We start from the raw sequence: 12,827 nt of genomic DNA on the forward strand, positions 1-12,827 counted from the left end.
AGTTAAACAAATTTTGAACAGAGGTGTCTCAAATGGGCTAACTTACAGAATGCATCAAAATCTGGGCCTATGACTTTTATGAGCCATGAGATTGAAATTTGGCAAAATTGTGGGCGATTGAATGCTGCTGTACTGCCATCCAGAGTTCAGTAGACCAATCCCCCTAGCTCTTCAGACTAGCCTTTCCTTCAGCTGCTGGAGATCAGGTACATCAGTCCTGTTTTAGCCCTCTGGAGGCCATTGGCTGCCAGAGGGTGTTAGTTAATCTCACTCCCCCTGCCTTTTTGTCCTTGGTCATCTTCTTTATCTGTTAGATAGGAAACACTTCTGAAATAGCAATAGCACTTAGACTTATATACCACTTCACAATGCTTTACAGCCCTCTTTAAGCGGTTTACAGAATTGGCATATTATCCCCAACAATCTGGGTCCTCATTTTACTGACCTCAGAAGGATGGAAGGCTGTGTCAACTTTGAGCCAGGGAGGATTGAACTGCTGGCAATTGGCAGAATTAGCCTGCAATAGTGCATTCTAGCCACTGCACCACTACGGCTCTTGAATGATGACCCATTGGGTCCGGGAAGTTTAGTGTCTAAATTCCTTATTTCAGTTTTTATAGGCAGATTAGAGGCAATAGTTACAAAGTGAGTGTGCTGTGTTCTGTGTTCTATAACCTTGTGTTTCTTTTTTTAAAAAATTCAATGTAGATGCAAAGCACAAAAGCTCAGATGAATTGATACCTCAGGCACGTCCACGAAGCAACACTCTTCCAAAAAGTTTTGGTTCATCTCTGGACCATGAAGATGAAGACAATGAAGATGACCTGCGTGTTGCTCAGAAAGAGAAGAAGCCTACAAAAGAAATCACTGTTGAACTAATTTTAAAAAAATTAAAAGAAAAGCGAATTGAAAGATGCTTGCCAGAAGATATAAAAGTAAGTATTGCACATGCTGCTGTATCAGAAAAGAAAACGCATCTGTCAAGTTCATTATCCTGTTGAATTTCCTAATATCTCATTCGGTAAATAGCTTATAGTACTGACCCACGACGTATTAATTTGATAGGTAGAAATATGAATAATCTCTAATGCATGCGTTGGGCTCAGCACAAGAAATAGAATTTGTTTTCTATAATGTTGGAGACAAATATTAACCTGATAGTGATTTAAAGGAGGAAACATCTTGCAGAAGAAGCAGTTCCCTGGAATAGAATGCTTTGACATTTTAGGGACAATATGCAGATCTTTCTCAATATCTTGTCTTATATATGTGGTGATGGTGGTAGGGAAACATAGCCTTGATCTATGTTTACTTAACAAAGACAACTAACCAGATTAATTTGTATAATTAGACAGTGTTCAAAATTTCAGCAAGGATAAGAGTTTATTAAATTAGACTATCCTTAAATAAATCAGTAGAAAAGGATTCGTGAAAGGTCTGGATGACTTCAAAACCTTCGATTTGCAAAGATGGCCTGGAGAGGTGGCACCATCAGACACATTTTTAAAATTTGTATGATGATTTCGTTGATAGTGGTGGCATTTAGGGCATAAACATTAACATGGAGAAACAATGTGCAAATTCAGTTTACCACCACGCCCATATTTTAGAACTCTGTAGGAGTGAGAACGGTAAAAAATATCATTCTGAACTGTTGTTTGCCCAGTAAAGTACTGTGATAAAGAAACTGAAAGTCACTCTAAACCAGATGTATTGTCAGCCGGCAAGCCAAAATGCAGTTTTTACACAACTTATGTCCTTATCATTCAACTTTGTCACCAGGAATGCCTTTGCTAGAAAACCCATCTCTTTTTTTCCTCTACATTTAAAATCAAAATCATTGTAAGAAAATACTTGACATCTCAGATTATACTAACAAACCAATTGTTTGAAGTGGATTACAAATAGGATTATATCATTTTATAACTGGGCTACCTCTGTGGAAGGAGCAGGACTCCCAGAAGGCTTGTATAAGTATCTTTGGTCAAATACAAACCCTTCTCCAGGCTTTCAGGGATTACTTGGTTAAAAATAATGTCCTAACAATATTGGATAAATCTAGAGGAGTAAGTCCAGATTTATTGCCCTTTTTTAATGAAAACGAATGTATATTCACATCTGTAATACTTTGTATAGAACACAAGATTTAACCCAGAAACCAATATAAATTCTTTTGACACACTTCCCCGGGAATGGTCAGAAATCCCATTGGTTTCACCATTTTGAAATAAGTTGTATAGTTTAAAGGAATTGCAAAAACAAGATAGATGACCAACAAAGCTTGTAATGCAGACTATAACACCTGCTGAGGCCTAAGGATAAGAAGTTATTGAAATATGGTATAGAAAATAAACAAACCAAGGATTGTATGATTAAATGAATGCAGAATGCAAGACCAAATGATATGCAGCAGTGGGAACATAAATGGAAAAAAATATTAACTTTCCTGCAGATACCACACTTGGAGAAAATTGGTACTAGATGCTTTTCCATCTATGCAGTACCCCAGATTTTGTTGCTCTAATAGACAATTCAACTTTTAAAAGACTACCAGACTACGAGAAATGCAATAAGGTTGGATCCAGGTTGGATCATTTTTTAAAATATTTTGTGGTAATTAGAGGCTCAACAGTTGGAAGATGCTTCACCAAAGAATGAAGCAAATTTTACATATAGACTTATTGCTTGTCAGCCAATTTTTTGCTAAATATTACCAAATATTATATTCCTACAGAATATATGGAGTTGGGTCTGAACATGAGAACAGCTGCTACGATATTTTCTGCTTCTTGATCAAAATTACACAAAATTCCTCCTCATAAAATAGCACACTGCTATGGAATTAGGCATCCATATAGCAAATAACTTCAGATTTAAGAAATAAGTCTGATAACTAAATATATTTAACTTGGAAACCACCTGTAGACTATAATTCTGCCTGTGAACATCCAAGTCCAAAATTTGGGTTACTCCAAAGTTTTAAAATGTTAGATTTTGCTTTTTTGTTACCATAAGGACACACTTTTTCAGCTTAGATAGAAACGTGTTGTTTATTCTTAAATTGGCTGCCTTTGCTAACTCTCAATTTAACTTGACGATGGTATTAAGGTATTTAAATCACCTCGATATGCTGTATTAATCTAAAGTTACTTTGAAAAATTTTACTCAGTTTTATACACCTTTGTAGAACGTCCCTTTGTATGGACATTCAGCGATGGTAAACTAAAATTGCTAGGGTTGTGCAGTCTAGAGAGTTTGAACCAATCGCATTAGTTTTGATTTATCATGAAGATGTCTTAAAATTGTTTTGAAGTCTGAAAGAGTTCAAAGAACAGAAAACCCGCTTTTCTCCAGGAGCTTTCTTGTAATCTTTGGCTTTCTTTCCACAACCAAGAAAGGCTAGGTTGATGGATACTTAGGTCAGAGCCTTTCTGTGCTAGCATTCTGACTTTGGAATTCCTAGTGATGTTTAAACATGAAATAAAAATATTAATGTTTTGAGAGAAATTTTTAAAGCCTATAAAATGGATTTTAATATTACAGACTGTTTTAAAGAATGTTTTGCATTGCCTTTAGTTTTCCTGCCAAGAAACTTTTCTGCATTGCTTTAAGAAATCTATATGGGAAGAAAAATGTTATAAATATTTTCATCATAATCTCTTTTTCAATTTAGCTATTTTAATGTTATTATTTTAGCCACACAAGTAAGTATAAAACAAAAATGGATATAGGATAAAACAGTTTCATTTCTCCCATTATAGAAAATGACAAAAGACAATCTGGCAGAAGAAAAAACTTCACTCCAAAAAAGTCTCCTGTTCTATGAAAGTCAGCATGGACGTCCGGTAATATTTCATAGTCTCCTGCCTGTTTAAAATTATTTTAAAACTATTGATATCATCTTGCAGAATCACTGAGCACTTGCCCCAATCTTTCTTCTGATAGCTTTAGACTGAAGGAATTGCTTTGGGGACCAAAGAATAAATAGGACTAAGGCCTTCAAAACAGCTTAACAATACAATTCTAAGAATTCTAAAAGAAACGGGTTTCTTTTCAGAAATTTGTTCCTTAAAACTTTCATCAACGTTCCTTGATATTTATCTAAACGTAATCTCAGAAACAGAATTCAGAAGTATTTTAGGAACTATTAATTTGAGATGAGAATACAGGTATTCCTCAATTTATAACCACAATTGAGCGCAAAATTTATGTTGTTGAGTGAGAAATTTGTTAAGTGAGTTTTGTCCCATTTTACAACTTTTCTTGCCACATTTGTTAAGTGAATCTGGTTTCCTCATTTACTTGACTTGTCAGAAGGTTGCAAAAAGTGATCCCATGGCCCTGATACACTGCAACTGTCATAAACGTGAATCAGTTATCAAGCATCCAAATATAAATCATACGACTATGGGGATTCTACAATGGCCATAAGTGAAAAATGGTCATAAGTCATTTTTTTTCAATGCTGTTGTAGCTTTGAATGGTCACTAAGTGAACTGTTGTAAATTGAGGACTAACTGTAACATTTAAGAGTTTAATTTTGCTGACATTTTGTATTGTGTAGATTTTTTTTTTTTTAAAAAATGAAATTAAAATCTAAGGAATTGAAAAGATGGGGTTGCTTTACTGGTGTGAATTGAGATGCTGCTTCTTCGCATTGTAAAATGCAAAAACCTATCTCCAAAAGGCTGGCTATGGATGGGTGAATGGGTGGATGGATGGATTGATTGCTATACATACCGAGTTCCTGCATACAACTGTTATATGGCTCACAAGTTAAATTTAAATATAGGTATTCTTCATTTAGCTACCCTAATTGAGAGTGGCACTTTGTTGCTAAGCAACGTGGCCACTAATGAAACATCATCTAATCACAACAGACGTACGATATTACTTCCCATTTGATTGTTAAGCAAGCCATCACATGAGAGCAAAATGCGATTTTACTGCCGGCTTCTCCATTGTCTCTCCCTGGCGGAAGCCAGGTGTAAAGTGTGAAAATGGCAATCATATGACTGGAATGCAACAATGATTGTAAATGCCCAACAGTTGCATAGTGCCCAAATATTGATTGTGTGTCTGCAGGGATGATGTGACAATCATAAATACAAGGGCAGATCATAAAGTTACTTTTTCATTGCTTTCATAACTTTGAATGGTTGCTTAATAGGGCAGTTTACTTTCTGATAATACAACCACACATGATAGGTTTTGTCATCCAAAGACCCCCCCCCCCTCATACAGTAGATAAGGATTGAGAATTAAACTTCTATAAGTGCCCCACCTATACCTGTCTCTTATTTGAACATTTTATGTCTGCTTTTTTCCTATCAAGCCCAATTTGTTAGCGATTTATTTCTGTGTGGAAAATTTAGTTTTGCCATCTTTATATTACTATTAGTTTTAAGGCAAACATTTTCAGTGTTTGATTTTTTTTTCTTTCTTTCAGGTTTCCAGAGAAGACAGGCATATTGTTAAACCCCTCTATGACAGGTACAGGCTTGTGAAACAGATGTTAACTCGAGCAAGCATTACTCCTATCCTTGTGAGTATAGATTCCGTTTTTCATATATTTTCTGTTTGGAATGCTTGTCTCAATAACTTGTTTTGCACTCATTTTTGTTTATTATTGTAATTTACTTTTAACGTTCACAGTGACTATAATAAGAAATAACTAGTGAAAACTTTATTCTTATTTTACCTGGTCTCTTGGTTATGGATAACTAATCTCTAAATTAACTCCAATCGCCAAGGTATTTATCATTTACAGAAATTTTTAATATGTACTTCATTGTTGCTACCATTCATCAACAAGTGTTTGATTATCCTTTCAAGTGGCTTTGATTGTTGGAAATGGAGATCTTGTACATATTGTATTATGGTGTGATAGCTTCAATATATTTGGAATGCTTGACATTAGAACATTGATACCATGTAAGAATAGATAAGGATAAGGAGGTGTGGTGGCGCATTGGTTAGAATGCAGTATTGCAGGCAAATTCTGCTGACTGCCAGGGGTTTGATCCTCACCGGCTCAAGGTAGACTCAGCCTTCCATCCTTCCAAAGTTGGAAGTTGGCAATATGTTGATATTGTAAACTGCTTGGAGAGACACACTGTAAAGCACTGTGAAGTGGTATATAAGTCTAAGTGCTATTGCTAAGATTACACTTGGGCCATTAAATCTAATTTCCATACTGAGTATATCTTTGACAACTAAGGGTAACCTACTATCTAACATCATTGCCATGGCCCATGTTCCCCTAAGAATATGCCACTTATTCTCCAGTATCTCTCAAAGATAATTCATACATATTTTCCCAGACCATTAGTTCATTTAGCAGCTTATATGTCATTTATGTGGTCTAAGAGATTTAAACTCAAACATGTTTCAGTCCCAAGTTTCAATCCTGCTTTTTTGAGTTGGATAGATTACATTTCTATACACATTTTACTGTTTCTCTTGTTGTGAATTTCATTTGTGGTTACTCTAAGCTTATTAAAAGTCTTAAGATATTTGTTCATCTATATTTTAATTGTCCTTGTAATCAGGAATTCTATGATATGTCACTTTTGCACATGATGTCTTCCTCTACCTTCTGGAGGATCATTTTCATAGAATTAGAAAATTGCCTTATAATAAACGTTATGACAATGAAAGTCCTCTGTTATTATTCTTTTATGCCTCTTAAAAACATTGTTTGTATTTACTTGAGTGAGTGAGAGATATTATGCACTAATTATAGTTTTGCTTTTATTTATTTTTTATAAAATTTATTGGACACCTATCTTTATCATAAGGTAATTCTGGGTGGCTTACAAACATTCATGTTATTCATTTTGCCAATTACTTTACACTAGATAGGGACTCCTCAGTTTTGTCAAATTTCATTTACTTTGATTTCTAAGCAGGGATGGATATTTTAACATATAATTAAAGTCCTTCCTTTCTGTTTTTTCCTTCTTTTGTGCAAACAGTTTTCTTCAGTTGATGCCTTCCAGTAATCATCTCATTTCTTTTATATCTATTGCATTTGCTTTCCTGTATTAAGAATTCAAATTCCTTTTGAACTCCCATACTTTATTGTTCTTTTTAACATTAGAGTATACACAATGAATGTTTTATAGTTTGAATCAATATTCTTTATTCTCACTTTATTCTACGGATAAAAACAGTGAATATAGAATTTCCATATGTTTCAGAAAAATTATGTAAAATAGAATGGTACATGTTCTAAATATAATAGGAACATAGCTTTTAAAGCATTATCACTTTTTGATTATATTTCAGGGATCACCATCAACTAAAAGACGTAGTCAGATGTTACAACCTATCATAGAAGGAGAAACAGCCCATTTCTTTGAGGAAATTAAGGTATTTTATCTGTTCTGGATAAAGATGATTGCATTAGTTGCCAATAGCTTCTGAGAAGTTTAAAATGCTATACTTATAAAGCCATACACTGCTTGCACTTATGGTACTTATTTCCTGTAGTCTAGTCTCTCAAAGGAATTGGCCTAGCTGGTTCAATCAATCTAGAAAAAACTTTACCCCCATTTTGGTTTAGTTAGCTTTCTTTGGTTCATTTAACTTTATTCTATGTGTTTTATTACTTTGTAGATTAAAGATTGTGAACTTTCTGTTTATGTATGTTGGGTCTTATATGTAAACTGCTAAGAATCCTTAGGGATTTGGCAATTGTTAATATAATTAATAAATCAGTAATAAAACTATACTTACATTTAAGTTGTTGCAAAGTGTTGCTTTGGTGACATCTCTGGCCTTCCCAGTATAATTGTCCAGAAACATTATCATTAACCCAATGTTACTAATACAAAGGCTGAGGTAATGTAACATGAAATTTTGAAGATTTATTGATCTCCTATTTGGTATCTTGTGTGAAGCCTAATATTGGAGCTTCCTAATATAAATGATCCTGCATTCAAAATATCCTGGATAACACAGCTTCTATAAAGTTTGTAAAACTGTAGGAGACCTGCAAATGCTTGAGTTTATATCAGTCTTGGGTTAAATTTTTTTTTGCCCTTTTAATGATTTTATTACTTTAATTTAGGGTACAGGTATGATAAAGATTTATATATAAAGGGTTCCTCTCTTATGTGTAGTTATTTTTATGAATTCCAATATTGAATATCTTTATGGACAACTTTCCTTACAGTTGACTTGCATTATTTAAATACATAGTTATCTGTACAAAAGCTGTAAAATTAATTTTATAATAATGTCTTATAGTATTATTAAAGCATTTTGAGGTGAAAAAAGAATATTTTCTTAGATTGTTCCTATTTACACCTACAATTCTGTTATACTTTATAGTGCCTCTGAAATTTTGTTATAAAACATTGAACCATACAAAAAGACTGTTTACAATAGCAAATTATTTTTCCTGTTACTTTACTGTGCATCCCTGTTCCCATTGTTTGTGTTTCCCAGGGTGCTAGAACCACTGTTGGCTTTAACACTAGACTTCACATTAATGTCCACACAATTCTTAACTATCAATTGCCATAGACATATAAATCTGCAGTAGTATTGTTTTTTTTTATTTTAAAAAAAACGTCCCCTTATTTGAATCCTTAAAACTTGTCTATTATTTTTAAGGAAGAGGAAGAAGATGGTGATATATCTTCAGAATTGACTGATATTTTAAAATCCACTGCCCAAATCCACTCCATTGCTACTAGCCCTGTTGAAAACTCAGAATCTGATGTTGAAGAAAGTCAAGAGAAACTAACTCGAGAGCTTCGACTTTCCAGTATCCGAGCAGCTTCCATGTAAGTAAATATGACATTGCAAATAATGAACAAATTGTACAGCTGCATATTTTTAAAAATTATGTGTAGATTCTGATTAAATCCAAAATTCTGAATAAATCCAATATTGCTTAATTGAAATAGGAAATTCTGAAATGGGCCAGAAAAGTGTCCAATCATAATAGCAACTGCTTTGACATCAGATAACTTCCTGAACATTTTGCATACCTCTTCAGTGAAGTCTCTTGAAATGTAACTCTAGTTATATCACTTAACACTTCTTTAGTTTTCTTCAAATTATTAGCAAGAGAACAAATTAAAGAAATAAAAAAAAAAATTATTTGATACAAGCTTCTAAAAGAATTATCAGTTATCTAATTAAGTTGTGCTTCTTTAGAGGGCCACTCATGATGGTATTGATCAGCCAGAGTATTTTCTTACAATTCGTTTCTAGGCCTGAATTATTAGAACAACTTTGGAAAGCCAGAGGTGAAAAAAAGAAATTGCGCAAAACCCTACGGGAATTTGAAGAAGGATTTTATCAACAAAATGGGAGGTCAGTTTAATATATAACACCGATTGCCCTAGATTTGCATTGTTAATTTAAAAAAAGTGGAAACATGCTTGTTTTAATTGAAGCATTAGTTTTGCTGGGTGCTATTTAGTGAGAATTAATACACATAGATTTTTTTTAATTGAATTAATAATCATTTTTATTTATGTGTATTTTAATTACCGTATATACTCGAGTATAAGTCAACCCGAATATAAGCCGAGGCACCTGATTTTGCCTCAAAAAACTGGGAAAACTTATTGACTCGAGTATAAGCCGAGTTTTTCAGCACATTTTTTGTGCTGAAAAGAACCCCCTCGGCTTATACTCAAGTGATTCCCTCTGAAAAAAAAATGGTGTGGAGCTCCGGATCTGGGCAGCCGCTTCCCTGCTTCCGTGTTTCCTTTGCAACTTGTAAGCATGGGGATAATAGGAAGCAGAAAAGTTCTTGCATGAGGATATATTTTTTCTTTATTTAACTGTTTTTAGGGGGGGGGAAAGACCCACCGTCATGTGAGAATGCTCAGACACGAAATCTATCCGCCTGAAAATAAGTGTGTGTGTGTGTGTGGGGGGATTTTAACAGAGGGAAGACATAGGGAGAAGGCAAAAGCGACGGAAAAGATCCTTCAGGGGAAACTGAGGGGGAGACTCACCCTTGGTCCAGATGAGCCCCCTTCCCCACCCCTAAGGAAGCAGAGGCAGCCAGCAAGGGCAGGCAAGCCCCACTTCGCGGACTCCGTCCGTCCTCGCTCCCACCCACCCACCCAAAGCCACGAAGTCTCCCAATTGCGCAGCCCAGAATCGCCCTCCCCTCAGGGGGTAGCAACGATGCCCGGTGTTTCCTGAAACAAGAAGCTCCGCCGTGCAATGAAAGCGCCCTGGCTCTAGGCTCAGAAAACAATGCGAGCCGAGGTGGCTTCATTTCCTCAGCCCTAGCTGCTTTCAGTCCGCTCAGGAGGAGGAGGAGGAGGAGGAAGTGGTGGCAGCGGCTCGCGTTGTTTTCTGAGATCGCAGAAAACAACGCGAGCCGAGGTGGCTTCGTTTCCTCAGCCCTAGCTGCTTTCAGTCTGCTCGGGAGGAGGAGGGGAGGAGGAGGGGGGAGGAGGAGGGGCGGCAGCGGCTCGCGTTGTTTTCTGAGCTCTAGGCTCTAGATCTCAGAAAGCAACGCGAGCCAAGGTGGCTTCGTTTCCTCAGCCCTAGCTGCTTTCAGTCCGCTCGGGAGAAGGAGGGGGCGGAAGGGGGCTCATCTGGACCAAGGGTGAGTCTCCCCCTCAGTTTCCCCTGAAGGATCTTCTGTCGCTTTTGCCTTCTCCCTATGTCTTCCCTCTGTTAAAATCCCTCCCCCCCCCGCACACTTATTTTCAGGCGGATAGATTTCGTGTCTGAGCATTCTCACATGACGATGGGATTCCCTCCCCCCCCCCGCTAAAAACAGTTAAATAAAGAAAAAACAATATATCCTCATGCAAGAACTTTTCTGCTTCTGATTACCCCCATGCTTACAAGTTGCAAAGGAAACACGGAAGCAGGGAAGCGGCTGCCCAGCTCCGGAGCTCCACACCATTTTTTTTTCAGAGGGAATCTGACTCGAGTATAAGCCGAGGGGGTTTTTTTCAGCACAAAAAATGTGCTGAAAAACTCAGCTTATACTCGAGTATATATGGTAATTAAAATCTAATGTAGAGTATTAGAAACCATTCAAAATAGAACTTTTTTTCAGAGACACATTATATAAGAGATTGGATTAAGCTCTTTGATCATATCAAAGACTATATAATTAAAATGTATTTGATTTCTCTCTCACTTTCTACAAACTAGAGCAGTCAAACTGGTTTAAGAGTAAGATGCACACTATAAAAAATGAAACAGCATGCATTAAACTGAACATGTAAATGAAGTTGAAAGAGCATCTTGACTGCTCTTGTAAAGCAGGATAGAATGGTGGCTATGTGCAGTCTCCCCCTGCCCACCCCAGCCCCTGGTAGTTCATGAATTATGAGTGATTCTCCCATGTGCCAGATAAACTTTTGGGCAATGCAGCCACCCTCAGAATGTCTTGCCTTACCAACTGCCAAAGAGACTCATAGTGAGAGAGGAAATGTCATGGAATGTAGTAAGGAGGTGGATCCCCAAGAGGAAAATGCAACTCAGCCCATGTATCCTGGATGAGGGAAAGAGAGTGAAAATAGCCCATCCCTAATAGTCCACATTGTATATTGTAGATACAGTTATTTTAGATGCAGATAGTGGACTCCTCAGTCTGGCAAGATTTTTTTCCTATAGATGTAAAACAATAAAGAACTGATCTTGGAAAAATGCCCACCTGTCGTTTTTGGTTTTGGGCCTGGCAAGCATTCATTCATATAAGATTCTAAAACATTTTGGCAAAAGTTAATGCCAATACCTTTCATTTTTGTTGTTAAGCATCTGCAAAGCAGTGCAGCCCTTGCAACCCAGATAACATATACTGTATTTCTTATTGTTTAGCAGTTTTCAGGTGCTGCACCAGTTACAGTTTCTGCACACTTTTTAAGGTGGACCCACTTTCAAGTATGTTGCAATAGCCAAAGTAAAATATAACCATATCAAAAATAGTTTTCCAAATCTACCCAATTTAAAAATAGAAATAGCTGCTGCACTAATTATAATTGTGCAAATGTAATCCTGATGCAGCTGTCATCTATCAATCCAGTGTCAGCTGAAAATCAGGGCTGCAGATGTACTTCTGCAAGAGGAATGCAGTCTCCACCCCAAACAGAATCTTTTCTCTTGAGACCGGTTTGTTAGTGACCATCAATAACTTCTATGTTGAGCATAATTTTAGCTTTCTCTCCCTGTATCTGCTCATGATACAATTCAGGCAACATTTAATGGTAAAGATTACTTTTTTGAATTAGGTGACAGGAGCATTGGGTATCATAGGAATATAGATAATATCTAATTTCATAGCTTAGAATGATCTTCGTGTTTCATGTAATTGTTGTTTCAAAGCTTCAGCAACTTATAGACTCAGGTCATGGTTTTCTGTACCATCCATCATGGTAGTAGTACATAGTTGAGTATCATAATTTCTATGGATAGTATTGCACCTGAAATTGACCAATGATTTCTCTCAGTGGTCTCGTATGGATATTAAAAAATAGGGGAAAGAAAATCAACACCTCTAGGCCTCCACTTGAAAGTGCCATGCCAGCCCTCATTGGAATTGTTTACTCGGGAAGTGGCAGAGGCACTTCAGACAATGCTTCCGGTCCACAACCTTTGCAATCAGTGCAAAATACCAAGATGATTGGCATCAAAAGCCATTGAGACATGAAACCAAACCTCAACAAACTAGAATGGCCAATGTTTCAATCTCATGCTTATACCTTAATTCTGACTTCATGTAGTTCAAATAATTTACCTCTACGATATTCTGTGGCTGGAGATACACCACTTTCTCATTGACCATCCCTTAAAAAAATGGGAAGTTAGAGGGAGGACCCAAAGAGCTGGGT

The 12,827-nt window shown here is 36.3% G+C and overlaps 1 protein-coding gene across 2 annotated transcripts in view; it reads left to right on the forward strand.

Moving 5' to 3' along the window:
• The window catches only part of FAM13B (family with sequence similarity 13 member B), a 61,156-nt gene that overhangs the window by 45,514 nt on the left and 2,815 nt on the right, over positions 1-12,827 (forward strand). For both annotated transcript variants that reach the window (XM_026696534.2, XM_026696535.2), the window contains 6 exons: positions 709-935; positions 3,762-3,845; positions 5,450-5,545; positions 7,291-7,374; positions 8,623-8,795; positions 9,229-9,330. In XM_026696534.2, coding sequence (XP_026552319.1) covers positions 709-935; positions 3,762-3,845; positions 5,450-5,545; positions 7,291-7,374; positions 8,623-8,795; positions 9,229-9,330 — 766 coding nt within the window. The remainder of the gene's footprint in view (positions 1-708; positions 936-3,761; positions 3,846-5,449; positions 5,546-7,290; positions 7,375-8,622; positions 8,796-9,228; positions 9,331-12,827) is intronic.

This window comes from Pseudonaja textilis, chromosome 2, assembly GCF_049901715.1.
Source record: "Pseudonaja textilis isolate UNSWEBS1 chromosome 2, rPseTex1.2, whole genome shotgun sequence".
Taxonomy (NCBI): domain Eukaryota; kingdom Metazoa; phylum Chordata; class Lepidosauria; order Squamata; family Elapidae; genus Pseudonaja; species Pseudonaja textilis.